This window comes from Macaca mulatta, chromosome 6 (assembly GCF_049350105.2).
Source record: "Macaca mulatta isolate MMU2019108-1 chromosome 6, T2T-MMU8v2.0, whole genome shotgun sequence".
NCBI lineage: Eukaryota > Metazoa > Chordata > Mammalia > Primates > Cercopithecidae > Macaca > Macaca mulatta.
In genome coordinates this window covers 74,078,556-74,095,918 of record NC_133411.1, presented here as the reverse complement: position 1 = coordinate 74,095,918, position 17,363 = coordinate 74,078,556, and the positions used below count along the sequence as shown (strand labels likewise).

Below are 17,363 nucleotides of genomic sequence, written 5' to 3'. Positions count from 1 at the left end.
CCTCAAAATATTAGAACTACCACAAGATCCAGCAATCCCACTACTGGATATGTATCAAAGTGAATGAAATCAGTATGCTGAAGAAATATTTAAACTCCTATGTTCATTACAGCCCTATTCACAATAGCCAGGACAGGGAATCAACCTAAGTGTCCATCAATGGATGAATGAATAAAGAAAATATGATATACACAATGGAATACTATTCAGCCTTTAAAAAGAAGAAAATCCTGTTAATTTGCAGTAACATGGATAAACCTGGAGGACATTATGTTAAGTAAAACAAGCCAGGAACAGAAAAAAAAAAAAATACCACATAAGCTCACTTACATATGGCATCTTGCAGAGGCAGAGGCAGAGTAGCATGGTGGTTACCAGGGGCTGGGGATGGGGAAGCAGGGATGGAGGATTGGAATATGTTGTTCAAAGGATATAAAATTTCAGTTTGACAGGAGAAATAAGTACAAGAGATCTATCCTGCAACATGATGACCACAATTAAAAATGTAAAAACAAACCAAAAAAACCCCTTACATTTATTCTCCACGTGCTTTAAGCTATGACAGATTTTATGTATACATATTAAACAAATTCTAAGCCAAGGCTATAACATTTAATTTTACTGTATTTGATACAAAACAGGTGGCAAAACTTGTAAAGTGGGGCAACTATCTTTACATGAAATTTTCTTAGATGAAGTTCATATTAATATATTAGATTTAACTTATTTTTATATTCTTATTTTTGAAAACTCAATAGAAATCTTAGTAATGAAACATGTTCCCAAGTGCAAAAAATTATGGGCAAAAAAACCCCTTACCATTCTTGCTGACATCCAGTTCCCTGAGATTAATAAGGTTTGCAATGGATGCTGGTAACGTTGTTAAATCATTGTCTGGCAAACTCAGTTTGTGTAAAGACTGACAGTTAAAAAGTTGCTATTGAAAAAAGGGAGGAAAGAATGTCAATTATATATATCTTTAACTATTTCATGAACTTTTATACATATAAATAATATCAGCCATATTAAAACTGAATGAGTTTTAACTTATACTAATACCAGGAAAGATGTCTCATTGTTCTCGTTACGCTATTATAGATATGAATACAATTGAAGCATTCATATTAATTTATATCTTCATACTTCTACCTTAAGCAAAATGCACTTAGTGAGAGTAAGTATATAGCTGTATTCTCTGTTGAGTTAGTACAAAAAATAAGTGGCTATTAAATGTGATCAACTCTGGAGCTTGTCTTTCAAGCAATCTTATTCCAAAATGAAAGTCCTATTTAAGAAGAATATTCTTCTAAAAATGTAAAAGTGTTAGGTATGATAAGATATAAATGATTCAGTTATTTTCACTGTTGTAGCAAGACTTTCCCTTTCCAACAAAACCCCTAAACCAAGACTCTACTGGTGGTGATCAGAGGAGGAGACAAATTTTGGTCTGCCATATTCTCTAGAACTAGCTACGGAAGATAAACTGCCTGCTGAAGAACAACATATAAAGAAGAACAGTGAATTACCCTACCACAACCTAGGTTTCTAGTTCATAAATATGTGACCAACAACCTTTAATTTTTATCCATAGCCATATAAAGATTTCTCTGTAAGATAACCCCTAGGATAGCAGTGGCTTTCAAAATGTTCTTACTGACCACCAGAAAAAAACCTTTTGTGTACCATCATCCAGTATGTATATACACACAAATCTAAAATATTTTCATGAAACAATGGCTATATACAACACACTCTATTTTCTATTTTTTTTTTGTTTGTTTGTTTTGTTTTGTTTTGTTTTGTTTTGAGACGGAGTCTCGCTCTGTAGCCCAGGCTGGAGTGCAGTGGCCGGATCTCAGCTCACTGCAAGCTCCGCCTCCCGGGTTCACGCCATTCTCCGGCCTCAGCCTCCAGAGTAGCTGGGACTACAGGCGCCCACCACCTCGCCCGGCTAGTTTTTTGTATTTCTTTAGTAGAGACGGGGTTTCACCGTGTTCGCCAGGATGGTCTCGATCTCCTGACCTCGTGATCCGCCCGTCTCGGCCTCCCAAAGTGCTGGGATTACAGGCTTGAGCCACCGCGCCCGGCCTCTATTTTCTATTTTTTATAATTAAGGCTGCAAGAGTAGATATGAGATGTTCATTAAATTTGAATTTCAGATAAACAAATAATTTTTTAGCACAAGTATATCCCACAATTACATGGAACACACACTAACAAATTATTCCTTGTTCATTTGAAAATTCTAATTTAATTGTCCTATATTTCCTAATTCTCACAGTCCAAATTTATGGTTCTTTTTTCAAAATGCTACCCACACATACGAAATTGATTTTATGAGCTACCAATGGGTCTCTACACAGTTTTAAAAACACTGCTGTTTGGGTGGCAAAATTATAGCAATTTAATTGGTATAGGATAATAAGAGGAGAAATTGATATAGGATAATAAGAGACTGGGATTTAAGAAGAAAAAGTACACTGAAAAAAGTTTGGTGAAAAAAAAACAAGGTGATAACTTGAGAAGGTGTTTCATGACAACAAACTAACTTTCTCCTTTTAGTTGTTACTAGACTTCAGAAATTTAAGTCCTCCAAAACCTTTTCAAACAAATTATAAATGGAGGAAAACAATAACTGTATGAACTCAAAAAAAGCTATTTAACAATAAAATTATGATATGGTAAAAGGACAATTACCCTCAATTATAACAATGCACATTAACGTCTTATGAAAAGTCGAAAAAGACAGCATTAATTTCAATTATTGGTCTAGTCAAATCTACTGACTCCAGAAATTATTTAGTCTCATTATTTACCTTAATGGCTACAATGCAACTAAAATTAAATACAAAATTTTACGTTATCTGCACAAGTATAAAAGCAATTAACTTGAAGAAATACAAGTTTAAAAATCGACTTTTAAAAATGTGAATTGTGCGGCATACTCTAAGATACACTTAAACCAAAAAATTCAAACACCACACACACATATTGGCAACTTTATAGCAATATTAGGAATATCATATTTCTAGGTATAAAATAAGATACAATTAAACCAAAAAATTCAAACACCACACAAACATATTGGCAACTTTATAGCAATATTAGGAATATCATATTTCTAGGTATAAAAATAACCAAAGATAATTCTTGAAAGAAAGTATTAGCATACCTTTGGAAGCTCTTCAATCTGATTAGCATCTAAATAGAGCTCCTCCAAGGTTTTTTCAAAAGTAAAAATCTCTTTCGGAACTTGTTCTAAGCTGCAGTGAGAATAATCAAGAGTAGTGACAGTCTCCTCTTCCCCTCGTAGACAGCGACATGGTACCAACCGCACAAACAAACTTCGTTTTGTAGTCATTTTTAGACACTGCAATATTCGAATAAAAAGAAATTAAAAACATACATATTACAATGGTTTTTCAGAACAAATCATTCCCATTTATCGCAATTCATATGTCACAGATAAACACTTCTCCCGCCACTATACAAGCACAATGGAACCCATTTAACATTGCTTTAATACCCACATTTATAGCTACTGGATTTCAAATTAAACTCAAGCTCTATAGTACTTCACAAAACAATCCATGAAGTAGCCATTTACATGCTTCTTCAAAAACTGTGCTTTGAGGCCGGGCGCAGTGGCTCACGCCTGTAATCCCAGCACCTGGGAAAGCTGAGGCAGGCAGAACACAGCTCAGAAGATGGAGACCATCCCGGCTAACACGGTGAAACCCCATCTCTACTAAAAATACAAAAAATTAGCTGGGCAAGGTGGTGGGCGCCTGTAGTCCCAGCTACTCGGGAGGCTGAGGCAGGAGAATGGCGTGAACCCAGGAGGTGGACCTTGTAGTAAGCTGAGATCATGCTACTGCACTCCAGCCTGGGCAACAGAGCAAGACTCCGTCTCAAAAAAACAAACAAACAAAACTGTGCTTTGAGTCTGCTTCTTAGTTCTCAACAAAAAAAACTCTAATAAGACAAAGATTTTTTATTTAATTTTACTTAATTTCTGACTCTAAGAGTTCTACGTGTCTTCATTAACGACCTGATTAAGTGCAGTTTTGAGTAGGGAGTGGGAATGCAAAGATATTTTCAGGTCTTCTTAAACAGCCATCAGGGATCAATCACCCTATAACCTTCCCATGAAAAGTCAAAGTTTCCACATGAAAATTCCCACCTACTCCAAGTATATTTTGTTTAAATTAAATATGGGCCCTATAGTTTTTCTAAAGAACTTACATGTCTGAAATGTGTTTAAGGTTACACACTGGTGCAAAACTTGCTTAAATAAATAACAGATTTCAAATTAATTGAGGGAAAAGGCCAATTCTGAATTAGTGAACATTCTCAGGGCCAACTTTATTAAGTACACAATGTATATACATAGGTTAATTCTAACTACGCTAAGATTATATTAGCAAAGTAAGATTATATTTGCACAAGTAATAAAGCAATTAACTTGAAGAAATAAAAGTTTAAAAATCAACTTTTAAAAATTTGAATTGTGCGGCACACTCTAAGATAAAATTAAACCAAAAAATTCAAACACCACACAAATACACTGGCAACTTTATAGCAATATTAGGAGTAAATAAAATAAATAAAAATGATAATTAGTGTTATCAATTCTTTCTATGTAAAACAATCTATTCTTGCTGTAGTCAGAAGATTCCATTAGAGTATTAGACTACCTCTAACCAGGACCAAGACTAGGTTAAGGCTAGTGAGGCCTCAGGCACAAAATATAAGGAGGTATCAAAAAATTCAGTAATCAAGATAAATACAATATCTTAATATAACGTTTTAAAAATACAGATTACTGAAAAAGAACCCATGTATAAACAAAATGTCCAATGTTAAAACAAAAACGGGATCTGGTATTAGCGATTTTTCCTTTTGCCTCAAGCTGTAACAGGGATCTGCAAGGCACTGCTTCTAATTCTTCTACTTCATATTATACGGTATTTTAAAAGTGACAAAGAGTAAGATATGTATTTCCCTTGCAATCTTTTTAAAAAATTGGCTATTCTAGGCCGGGCGCAGTGGCTCACACGTGTAATCCTAACACTTTGGGAGACCAAGGCAGGCGGATCACTTGAGGTCAGGAGTTTGAAACCAGCCTGGCCAACATGGCGAAACCCCATCTTTACACAAAAAAATTAGCCGGGCGTGGTGGCACATGCCTGTAATCCCAGCTAGGGAGGCTGAGGCAGGATAACTGCTTGAACCCCGGAGGCGGAGGCTGCAGTGAGCCGAGATGGTGCCACTGCACTCCAGCGCAAGCAACACAAGACTCCGCCGCAAAAAAAAAAAAAAAAAAAAAAAAAAATTTAACTATACTTAATCACTCTATACCAGGCACTGTGCTAAGTTCTTTAGATAAACTATATGCAGACTCTCATTTCATTGTCACTACAACTTTTTTTTTTTTTTTTTTTTTTTTTTGAGACGGAGTCTGGCTTTGTCGCCCAGGCTGGAGTGCAGTGGCCGGATCTCGGCTCACTACAAGCTCCGCCTCCCGGGTTCACGTCATTCTCCTGCCTCAGCCTCCTGAGTAGCTGGGATTACAGGAGCCTGCCACCACGCCCGGCTAATTTTTTTGTATTTTTAGTAGACGGGGTTTCACCGCGTTAGCCAGGATAGTCTCAATCTCCTGACCTCGTGATCCGCCCGTCTTGGCCTCCCAAAGTGCTGGGATTATAAGCATGAGCCACCGCGCCCAGCCTACTTACTCAATCACTCCATACCAGGCACTGTGCTAAGTTCTTTAAATAAACTATATGCAGACTCTCATTTCATCGTCACTACAACTTTCTAAGATATGTACTGTTATCTGCATTTTTCCATGAAAAAATTGAGTCTGTGCTCTTCCATACCATAATAATACATACTTGAAAGAAGGTGTTTTTTTTTTTTTTTTTTTTTTTTTTTGAGACGGAGTCTCACTCTGTCGCCCAGGCTGGAGTGCAGTAGCCGGATCTCAGCTCACTGCAAGCTCCCAAGTATCAGTAAATCTTCGCTACATACTCCTCCTTCAGAATTTAAAAAAAGAAACTAAGATGTCAAACATTAAATGTTTCCATCTAAAATCTTTTGTCAACAAATAAATATCCATAAAAGTTTACTACTTAGTAACAATCTGTTTCTATTAAGGCATATTTTATCAATAAGAATAAACAGTTCATCTAATAAGAAGATTTTAATTGCCAGAAGAGAATTTAGATTTTTACCTATGTACTTGAGATCATTTAAAAAATTCCAAAAATGAATACAAAATTTCTTGTTCTAAACATTTTAATACAACTGATACCGAGTTAGGAGGACACTTAAGAATGGGAAAGAATTCTATCTGCTAGGTCCAGTATGGTAGCCACTAGACACATGTGGCTATTTAAACTTATTATTAAAAGCTAAATCAAATAAAATTTAAAATTCAGTTTATTAGTCACACGTTTAAATGCTTAATGGCCACTGGACCATACTGGGTCCAAATGTATAAAGATAACATATAAAGATGTAGGGCACTTGAGGTATAAGGCAATTTATAGGGTCAAGTAATTGTTAATGGAGATATAACAATTTCCAAGTTTTTTTCTGTAGAGCTAATCATGTTGCAGACAGACAAACAGAAATTGTAGAACTTCTCTGAAAGGAGAACTAACTCAGAAAAGGAGGATTAGATGTTGGGGTCTAGGAAGCTAAATAGAGCTTACGTCTCAAAGGAAAACTTTCTGTGAATAGAGACTACAAAGAGAGCAATTTAGACCTCAGATCAAATTCAGTGGGCCTGGTGCCAATATAAAAATGAGCGCCAAATCTAGATAGGCCTGCAAGTGCAAGTGGTATAGACTAAGAACTGCTGACTGATAAGAAAGGTTGAAAACCTTAATTCTTGAGGGCAGAGGAGGAAAGTAACCTATGAAAGAGAAGTAAATGAGTAACAGTACCCAGAGACTGATTCTCCTTTACAGAGTAACACAAGGAAGTAATCCAAAAGGAAGAAAGCCTAGCCTGATCGGAACTGAATTGATCAACATGGGAACTGCTAATTAGAATTTCAGGTATGTCATAAGGAAGAGCCACTTTATAAATCAGAAGTAATACTGTAGATATAAGAATCTTCTAATCACAATGGAGAAGAAAGTGTCGACCCAGAATAATAAGCTTTTTTTTTTTTTTTGGCAACAGGGTCACACTCTGTCACCCAGACTGGAGTGCAGTGGTGTGATCTTGGCTCACTGCAGCCTCGATCTCCCAGGCTCAAGCGATCCTCCCACCTCAGCCTCCCAAGGGTACTACCATGCCACCAGCCACCACACCCAGCTAATTTTTGTAATTTCTACAGAGATGGGGGTTTCGCCATGTTGCCCAGGCTGGTCTCAAACTCCTGCACTGACCTCCCAAAAGTGCTGAGATTAGAGGCGTGTGTCACTGTAACTGGCTGCTGAAAACTTTCTACTAAAAGAAACTGAAGTTACTTACCACCGGGTTGAATTTATCTCCCTGATGTTTCTTAATTGAGCCAACATTCTATGGAAAGCAAAAAAAAAAAAAAAAAAAAAAAAATTAACAATAAAAACGGATCCTTATGACTTTAAGGAACATCTCTTTTAATACCTCATTTATATAAAAGTTAAATTAAACTTCTCAAAAATTAACCTCTGTAAACTGAAAATAGTTAAGACCAAATAGTCACACCAAAATATTAGCCTCTTAAAAACACACACACAAGTGTATGCACACACATACACATATTTACTAGCTTCTAAATAAATGACTAGCTTTTTTTTTTTTAAGAGACTGGGTCTCACTCTGTCACCTAGGCTGGAGCCCAGTGACACAAACATGGCTCACTGCAGCTTCAAACTCCTGGGCTCAATCAATCCTCCCACCTCAGCCTCCTGAGTAGCTAGGACTACAGGTATACACCACCATACCCAGCTAATTTTAAAATTATTTTTAGAGACAGAGTCTCACTATGTTGACCATGCTGGTCTTGAACTCCTGGCCTTAAGCGATTCTTCCACCTCAGTCTCCCAAAGTGCTGGGATTACAAACGTGAGACACTGCACCCAGCCAAATGGCTATCTTTACAGTGGATAGTCTTCATACATTTATAAACTATTGAGAGGCCTCATTATATAAATAAATACTCTTTCACCTACCACTAAAATGCCATTAATTTGAACTTACTGGGAAATAATTTTCCAAGCAAATAAACTCGGCCAATTATATCTTAGTAATTTTTCATAGTTCTATGTGGCAGGCACTGTTAACTGTTCATGGATTTATTTCCCCTTCTAATACTTTTTTTTTTTTTTTTGAGACGTATCACTCTGTTGCCCCGGATGGAGTACAGTGGTGCAATCTCAGCTCACTGCAACATCTGCTTCCTGGGTTCAAGCAACTCTCCTGCCTCAGCCTGCCGAGTAGCTGGGATTACAGGTGTGCGCCACAGCTGGCTAACTCTTTTTTTAGTATAGACAGGGTTTTGCCACGTTGGCCAGGCTGGTCTCAAACTCCTGACCTCAAGTGATCCACCTGCCTTGGCCTCCCAAAGTGCTGGGGTTACAGGCGTGAGCCACCATACCTGGACTTTCTTTTTTTTTTTGAGACAGGATCTTGTTCTGTCACCCAGGCTAGAATGCAGTGGCACAATCATGGCTCACTTCAGTGTCAACCTCCTGGGCTCAAAGGATCCTCCTGCCTTAGCCTCTTGAGTGGGTGGGACTACAAGCATCCACCACCACAGCCAGGTACCCTTTTTTTCTTTTCTTTTTTTCTTTTGTGTGTGTGTGTGTGTAGAGACAGAGTCTAACTATGTTGCCCAGGCTGGTCTCAAACTCCTGGCTCAAGCAATCCTTCCACCCACCTCAGCCTCCCAAAGTGCTGGGTTTACAGGTGTGATCTGGCCTTCCTTTCAAGACTCTAGATTATTCAGGGCAGTAAGGGGCCCAGCTCAATTACCTCTTTTGAGCTTTCCATGCCTGGAGGGGTCACCAAGAAATGGGTAACACAGTGAAAATCAAAGGCTTATATTCTGAAGTCTGCTTTGGTGGTGAAATGCGGGTTCATTCTGGAAAAACATCTGCTTTCCTGATAAATCGGAGCAAATATGTCTGATACCACCACTCTCCCATTTTTCTAGCCTTGTATGTGTTCACAGTATCTAGTGCTGTAACAACCATCCTATTACCATAAGTCAACAAGCATGAGGATTAATAAATAACCAGCCAATAAATAAGACTGACAGAGGAAAAAAACAAAACAAGCTGGAGTTTCAAATAGCACTGCTGAGCAGCTGAATTAATGCTAACTATTCTCTATTTCTGGATTTCTTGGTATGTGGGAAAACTAATTCCCTTATTTGCTTAAATTATTGCTATGTTTTCTGTACTTGCAGCCAACACATTCCAAAGTGTGACAGCTTAATAAATAATAATCTTAATAAAAAGTGCATACATCATAAATCATCTTTTTCTTAAAAACTCAAGAGTGATATCCATTTATGTGTTTCAGAATTTCAGAATTGCCCTAAATACATCAAACTATTTGTCGCTATGCCAAATGGTATAGGACTAACGTGTTTAACGTGTGTGTTTAACGTTCTCTAAGAATTCTACATATACTGCATACCACAAAAAATAACAACAGCGACGAAGCTGTGTGTACAGCAAGCAAAGTTTGCCACCAAGTCTTCTGTCACTCATACATACTCCCACAGATATGACAGTCTGGTGGAATGGAGCTGCCAGTAAACTGAAATGGAATAAGACCATGGTAGGAGCAGGGCAGAGAGAAGAGAGATGCTTGTATTCAAAAACTTTAGTTTGAAATACTTGAAAGATATCTGAGTAGGACATTGAGTAAGCAGCTAGATACAGGCATTCAGAGATGTGGGAAGAGATCCAAGCTGTGGATATAAATTTGAAAGTCGTCTGCTTATAGATGATATTTAAAGCAATGAAATTAGATGAGATCATCAAGGGCATGAGGGCAGACAGAAAAGAGAATAGGTTCAATGGTTGAGCCCCAAAACATTATAGACCAGCAAAGGACACTGAAGAGAAGCAGTCAAGTGAAGCAAAAGAGACACTCTACTCCGACAGAAAAAGTGTGATACTCTAAAAGCCAGGTGGAAAAAAAAAATGTTTCAAGGAGGAAGATGTTATCACCTCTGTTAATAAGGACTTAGAATGGCCATTGTGTATTAATGTGAAAGTCATCGATTATCTTGACAAAATCACCTCTAGTTGGTGGGGCAAAACACTACTTGGAAGGGATTCAAGAAAGAGCAGAAGAACTAGAACAGACAACTCAGGTAGGTTTGCTATATAAAACATTAGAAAAATAAAGTAGTCGCCAGACCCGAATATGAATGAAGAGCTACAACAGTAGATTTGTAGGCAGATAGATAGAAATAATCTAGTAGAGAAAAAGAGGAGCTCATTGATAATTTTCATAAGCAGGATTTGGGCAACCATTCATAGACTGCCCTAGTAAACTCTGCCACCAATTTAAAAAGCTGCTCATGAGGAAGAAAAACAAATCTTGGCTGTAACTGCAACTAGCTACTTAATATTCACTCATTGTTTCTGAAAAATACAGATACTATACCCTCTCCCTAGAGATTCTGATTTACTAAATTAGGTACAGTATAAAACTCAAAATTCTTTGTCTTAAACAAAATGTCGGGCCGGGTGTGGTGGCTCACGCCTGTAATCCCAGCACTTCGGGAAGCTGAGGCAGGTGGATCACGAAGTCAGGAGATTGAAACCAGCCTGGCCAACATGGTGAAACCCCATCTCTACTAAAAATACAAAAATTAACTGGGCGTGGTGGTACACACCTGTAATCCCAGCTACTCAGGAAGCTGAGGCGAGAGAATTGCTTGAACCCGGGAGGCGGAGGCTGGAATGAGCCAAGGTCGCGCCACTGTACTACAGCCTGGGCGACAGAGACTCCATCTCAAAACAACAACAACAACAAAATGTCATGTGATTCCTTTTTCCAACACAGTTTCAACAATAATCAATGCATGGTCAATCTTATTTCATTTATACCATAGCCACTATCATTTAGCCTTCCCCATCCTCTGCTTGAGATTATTTTGACAAAAGTTTCAGTTTGAGAATTACTATAAAAATTGAAAAGTAAAATCACTATAAAGATTTTTTTTTTAATACAGCACATTTTCTATTTACCTAAAGAGATCACAAGATATACCTGGCTATGTATTTTTTTTTTTTTCGGTGAGCAATAAAGTTTAATTAACCAGTACTGCGAGGTCACCTTCATGAATTAGCATCCTGCTCTGGGCTGAAGGACTGAACAAGCAGAAGCAGAGGCCAAACCCATCCCTCCATGCTCCCCATTGTGCAGACGGACTCACTGAGGCTCCAGCACACACTGCTTGCTCAGCACTTCATCTATTTCAGGCCAAAGTGTCAGCAGAACTGATACCCACAGGGCATCCAAGTCCACATCCAGACCCAGTTCCCTCTGTGGCCATCTCTTAAGCCAAGCCACTGACTGCTGATGGTGAGTTTCCAATCATGGGCTGCACTGAGGGTGCCAGAGGCCTGGCTGGGTATGCAGCCTAGTGGGTATGGAGTGAAGGAGATTTGGGAGTGGCATCTAGAATATCAGCATGAGGGGCAGAGAGGAGAAAGAGAACCCATGGCTTGCAGCCAGCAGGGGAAACGGGCCCAGTGCACAGACGGGGCCCCTAGTGAAGCCCATCCAGGCCAAGCGCCCTCAGTACAGATCTGAGTGGAACAGGACAAGACTGATAAGTAAAGAAAATGAGAGAAGCTGAGCAGGCAGGGGCCCCACTGCCTCCTGCCTGCAAGGAGGCCATGCTGGATGTGCAAATGGAATAGCAGGTACACAAAGATCCTCACTGAGGCGGCCCGAAGAGACATGAGGCCAGAGGAGTCAGGGCAAGCAGGGCCAGCCACTCCCAATGTCAGTCATTCCTTGCTGGCCAATATGTTAGGACCAGCTGCTCCATGGAAACGATCTGGTCCACTATTTCCCAGAAACTGGAATTTGCTGCTTGGTACCTCTTCCTGGGGTAGAGCTGCCACACGGGGAGCAGTTGGGAGAAGAGCAGCTGGCTGGGGGACAGTGGCTCCGGGGTGTGCACTGGCATCAGCCGCATGTGCACCGTGATGCTGGGTTCCTATGTGCTGCCCTGGGAGCTCAAGCCCCCGGGCCATTCTCTGTTCAGGGGACTGAGTCGCATAACCACGGTCACCCAGGTCCTCCCCTCGTCATCCTCATAGATGCCAGGCCTCCAGATCCACAGAGAGTTAGGGGGGCGCCCTGAGATGCGGAGAAGCTTCGGAGGCCATGGCAAGGCTGCACTCCGGGGTCGCTTCGAGGCGCACACGTATACTCAACTGGATTTAAGAGCAATCTTATGTGGTGCAATATTTCGTTTAGTAAAAATGTAAAACAAAGCCTCCTCAGGCATTCCCACACCTATCAGATGATATTTAGTGGTTGTGTAAGATCATTTAGTTTAATCGTAGTTATCACAATGTTGCTAATCTGTATTTGGTATATTTGTGCTTAGTTCCAAGGCATTTTATGAACATTATTAACCCCTTACTGATAAGTACATAAATAATTAAAATAATAATATGAATAAAGATAAAGATAGAAGGTAGAAGAGTAAAAAAAAGTTTTTAAACTACTTAAGTAATGAAAAAATTATAAACGCTGTGTAAGAGTAATTCTGAAGGACAACAGTCAAAAACTATATATAAAATGTGATACACCTATAACATATACAAGAAACAAAGAAAAGATGCTGATGGCTAGATCATACTTATAACTACAAGATCAACATCAGTGTCTGGTCCCATTAGCCTAATTCTAATCAAGAAGAAAGCTGGGTGTTTTTTCAATATGAACAGTGTTAAAATTTAACAGTGTTAAAATCAAACTATGGTTAACCTAAACATGTCTAAAAATGTATTACTGTGCAATTAAGTGGTAGACATACACACTGAATTACCAGGGAATCCTTACATTTGCAAAATTTTCCATTTTTATATTTTTAGATACAATTTACATAATGAACACATTCTAAGAGTATAGATGGTAGAGAGATACAATCATATAACCAGCAGGAATCAAGACATGTTAACATTTCCATCACCCTAAAAGGTTCACACTTGCCCCTTCCCAGTCAACACATGACCAAGGCAGCCTGTCCTGAATAAAAGTACATTTGTGTACAAGTGTTAATAAGAACACAGGCTTCTGTTCTCATGGGTAAAGATATGCGAATGAAACTGCTGGGTCATAGTCTGTAAGCAATTTAATTCTATTCAAAACTATTGTCTTACAAAGTGGTTTTATTATTTAACACTCCCAGAAAAGAGAATTACAATTACATTCTCACCAACACTTGGTATTTTCAGTCTTCCTTAATTTTGCATTTTTCTAATTACAAATGGCATTGAGAAGCCTTATCTGTATCTAGATCTCATTTTGATGAGACAGATCAACAAGTCTCATACTTTAATGGAATAATGCTTTCGGAGAAGAGAGATCAAATTTTGTATATGAGAGGAAGGCACATATTGTGATCGAGAGTACACTGTGTTGAAAGAAAATTCTCCATAAACATTTCACATTCCTGCATGTTCTCGGTCCTCTGAGTAATGTTATTTACATAAGGTGTTTGTATAGAGACATTCTAGGATAGTAACACTAAGCAAGATTCAGAGAGTCCACCTTCCCCTCTCCAGAAAAGACTTGCTTACACTCCAGAGGAGAGGATGGACAGGTTACCAGTGGTCCTAAATAAGATCAGGTTTTCTATTTTGGGGTTCTTCTCCTATAACGTACACTACTGCATGAGCAGGTACTATAGGACTCTCAGTATGTCACCCTGTGAAGAACTGACACAAGACATTGCTCTAGTTACTGCTTTTGTGGTAATAATCTCTCTGTCTCTAATCTGAAGGTATTCTGTTTTCTGGCAGGCTTAACTTTTTAGCTTATAAATAGGGTAAAATCTCAGACTTCACTATTTCTGACTTAACCACTGTAGACTGAAAAACACGGCCAGAATGTTTTACACCACCTAAAATAATGAGATAGAATCTATTTCCCCAACCCCATGAATTTGGGCAGGCCTTGTGACTTGTTTACATCAATTCAATGCAGCATAAGTTTTGTTAGGCAAGTGACAGTCCCTATGCCTCATGATTTGCAAAGTCCACCTTTACCTTCTTTGAATGTTGCCCTGAGAATACAATGCCACAAAGAAGCCTGGGATAAAAGACCACATGCTGATTCACATAATTCAGAGAAACAGTCAACTGCTGTTGTTTTAAGCCACCAAGTGGTGGAGAGATTCTTAACACAGAAACAGATACCTAAAACAATTGGTTTTTGTTGTTTAAAAATAACAAACAAAAGTTTTAAATAGTTATTTCCTTTTTATCCTAACAGCTATAGAATCTGTACCATAAGCACCCCTCCATTTTCTATATCAGTAATCTGCGGATTTTTTTATTCCCCTCAGTCAATCTTGCTACAGGTTTATCTACTGGATTATCTTTTCAAAGAGGAAATGTTATATTTTGTTCATTTTCTTAGAGTATGCTTTCTATTTCATTGATTTCTGCTTTCTTCTCTATATTTTCTGCCTTTCACTTATTCTGAATTTCTTTTTCTGTCCTTAGAATAAAACTTTCTAATCCTTATTTCTTCATTAAACTTTAAAGATACAAATTATCCGAGTACTACTTTAATAATTTAAGCACACATTTAATAATTTTGATGTTGTCTTTTGCTGAATATATTTAATGTCCTTGCTAATTTTCCATCTGATTTATTATTTTACCGATGGGTTATTCAAAACTGACTTCCTTAATTTCAAAATATTTGGTAATCTACCAAACCTTACTTTGTTACTGATTTCTATGTAATTCCAATGCAGTCAACAGAACAGTACTATCATTTCAAGTCTTTGAAATATGTTGAGACTTTCGACGGTCCCACATAATTCTTAGTGAGAGGTTCCATGTGTACATGAATGTCACATACTACATCTCTTGGGTATAATGTTCTATAAATATCAATTAGATAAAATTGGTTGACAGTTGTGTTCAAATCTTCTATAGCCTTACCAATTTATGGCTTTCTTTTTCTGTAAGTTATCGAAAAGTATAGGCATCTCTTAACTACAGTTGTAAATTTGTCTATTCTTTTATTTTTATTTCATGTATGTTGGAGGTCCACTATACCGTGAATAGATATTTAGGGCTCATACCTCCTTGGTGAATGGATCCTTCTAACATTATGAGGTTTTTTTCCCTGTTAGTAATCCTTGTCTTTTAATATTTTGCCTGATGTCACGATAGTCCTATAGGAGCTTTCTCTTGATTAGTGTTAATGTGGTATATATTTTCCATCCATTACTTTTAACTAAACGTCTTTACATTTCAAGTACCCATTTGTAGGAAGCATAATGTTGGGTCTTTTTAGAAATCAAATTTGACAATTTCTATGTTTTAATGGTGGGCTTAGATCTTTCATATTTTATGTAATTATTGCCACGAGAGAACTTAAAACTATCACATTATGATTTCTTTTTTTTTTTTTTTGAGATGGAGTCTTGCTCTGTCACCCAGGCTGGAGTGCAGTGGCACGATCTCAGCTCACTGTAACCTCCACCTCCCAGGTTCACGCGATTCTTCTGCCTCAGCCTCCCGAGTAGCTTGGACTACAGGCGCCCGACACCGCGCCCGACACCAGGTAGTTTTTGTACTTTTAGTAGAGACAGGGTTTCCCCATGTTGGCCAGGCTGGTCTCAAACTCCTGACCTCAAGTGATCCCCACCGCCTCGGCCTCCCAAAGCACTGGGATTACAGGTGTGAGCCACCACACCCAGCCTCATATTTATTTTCTATTCATTCTTTGTTCATCTTTTCTTACCTTCTAATAAAGTTTTCCTTTTATTCCATTTTATCTCCTTTTATGGACTTTTAGCTATCCTACATTTTTGGTTGCTCTAGAAATTACAATATGCATTCTTCATTCAATATAGCCCATTTTCAAATGATATACCATTTCACATATAATCTAAGTACTATAAAAGAGTATGCATATATTTACTTCCATCTTTTGTGCTGTCTTATATTTTACTGACACATACTATAAATTCTACAATACATTGTTATTTTTGGCTTTGTGCTATCCACTGTCATTTATATAAATTTAAAAACTAGAAAATAAACTTTCGTATTTATTCACATTTACCATTTCCTTCCGTCTTTATTTCTTATCATAGATCTGCTATTAAGGCTATTTGATCAATTTTTTAAATTTAAGATATTCTATTTTTCAGTTCCAGAATATGCATTTGGTTTTTTGGCATTTCCATTACTCACCTGAAATACTCAATCCCCCATATATTATCCTGCCAATTGTCTTAATGTTCTTTTCTCCTAATTCCAATAACTGGGTCATCTATAAGCCTATACAATCACCCTTTTCCATGTCTTTGTATATTTCATATATTTTATAATATTCTAGACACTATAAGGTAATAGTCAGAAATTCAGTATAATTTTATTCATTTGGTTTTGGGGCTTTTTTTCAGACAGGGTCTCAGTCACCCAGGCTGGAGTGCACTGGCACAATCTCAGCTCACTGTAGCCTCAACCTCCCAGGTTCAAGTAATCCCCAATCTCAGTCTCCCAAATAGCTGGGACTATAGGCATGTACCACCACCACAGTCAGCAATTTTTTATTTTTTGTGGAGACAGGGTCCCACTATGTTGCCCAGGCTGGTACTGAACTCCTGGGCTAAAGCAATCCTCCTGCTTCCACCTCTCAAAGTGCTAGGGTTACAGGCATAAGCCACTACGCCCCACTATAATATTGTTTTAAGTGTTATTTCCCAGGGAGTGTAAGGTCCTTCTACTTCTCCCAGGATAAAGGTTGGAAATTCAGATTTCTAGTAGAGTCCATTTGAGCTGGGACTGGCAGCAGCTTTAATTAGACTGAATTCATCTGTAATAAGCCCAAATCCCAACCTCCCCATCACTGACCCAAAGTCACCTTTTCGATCTTGTCAAATCTGAGGTAGTAGAAGTTTGGGTTGCAGTTCCAAATATTTTTTCTTTCAGTTTACCTTTAGATTCAAGTCCAACAGGGCCCCAAATTCCAAGCACTCTTTGAATTTGCAGGACTACATGATTTCTCTATGCTTTCAATCCTCTCCTATCCTGCGACTTCTTGGCAAAATGTAACAGGAAGACAGAACCAAAGTATCATGCTTAATTATTTGATTTTTGTCTTTGAGGCTCTGTCAGAGTCCCACATCTTCC

The 17,363-nt window shown here is 38.2% G+C and overlaps 1 protein-coding gene and 1 pseudogene across 20 annotated transcripts in view; both read right to left on the bottom strand.

Annotated features, from left to right (window-relative positions):
- ERBIN (erbb2 interacting protein) overlaps positions 1 to 17,363 on the bottom strand; it is a 151,116-nt gene that overhangs the window by 83,441 nt on the left and 50,312 nt on the right. For 12 of the 20 annotated variants that reach the window (XM_078004783.1, XM_078004787.1, XM_078004790.1 and 9 more), the window contains exons 2-4: positions 7,489 to 7,536; positions 3,173 to 3,370; positions 820 to 937 (exon numbers count right to left, since the gene is read on the bottom strand). In XM_078004783.1, coding sequence (XP_077860909.1) covers positions 820 to 937; positions 3,173 to 3,361 — 307 coding nt within the window. In that variant the 5' untranslated portion in view covers positions 3,362 to 3,370; positions 7,489 to 7,536. Of the gene's footprint in view, positions 1 to 330; positions 478 to 819; positions 938 to 3,172; positions 3,371 to 7,488; positions 7,537 to 17,363 lie in introns of those variants that run through there. The other 8 variants (XM_078004784.1, XM_015140142.3, XM_078004789.1 and 5 more) reach the window with 3 other exon arrangements.
- LOC144341442 (T-cell leukemia/lymphoma protein 1B pseudogene) lies at positions 11,861 to 12,362 on the bottom strand (annotated as a pseudogene).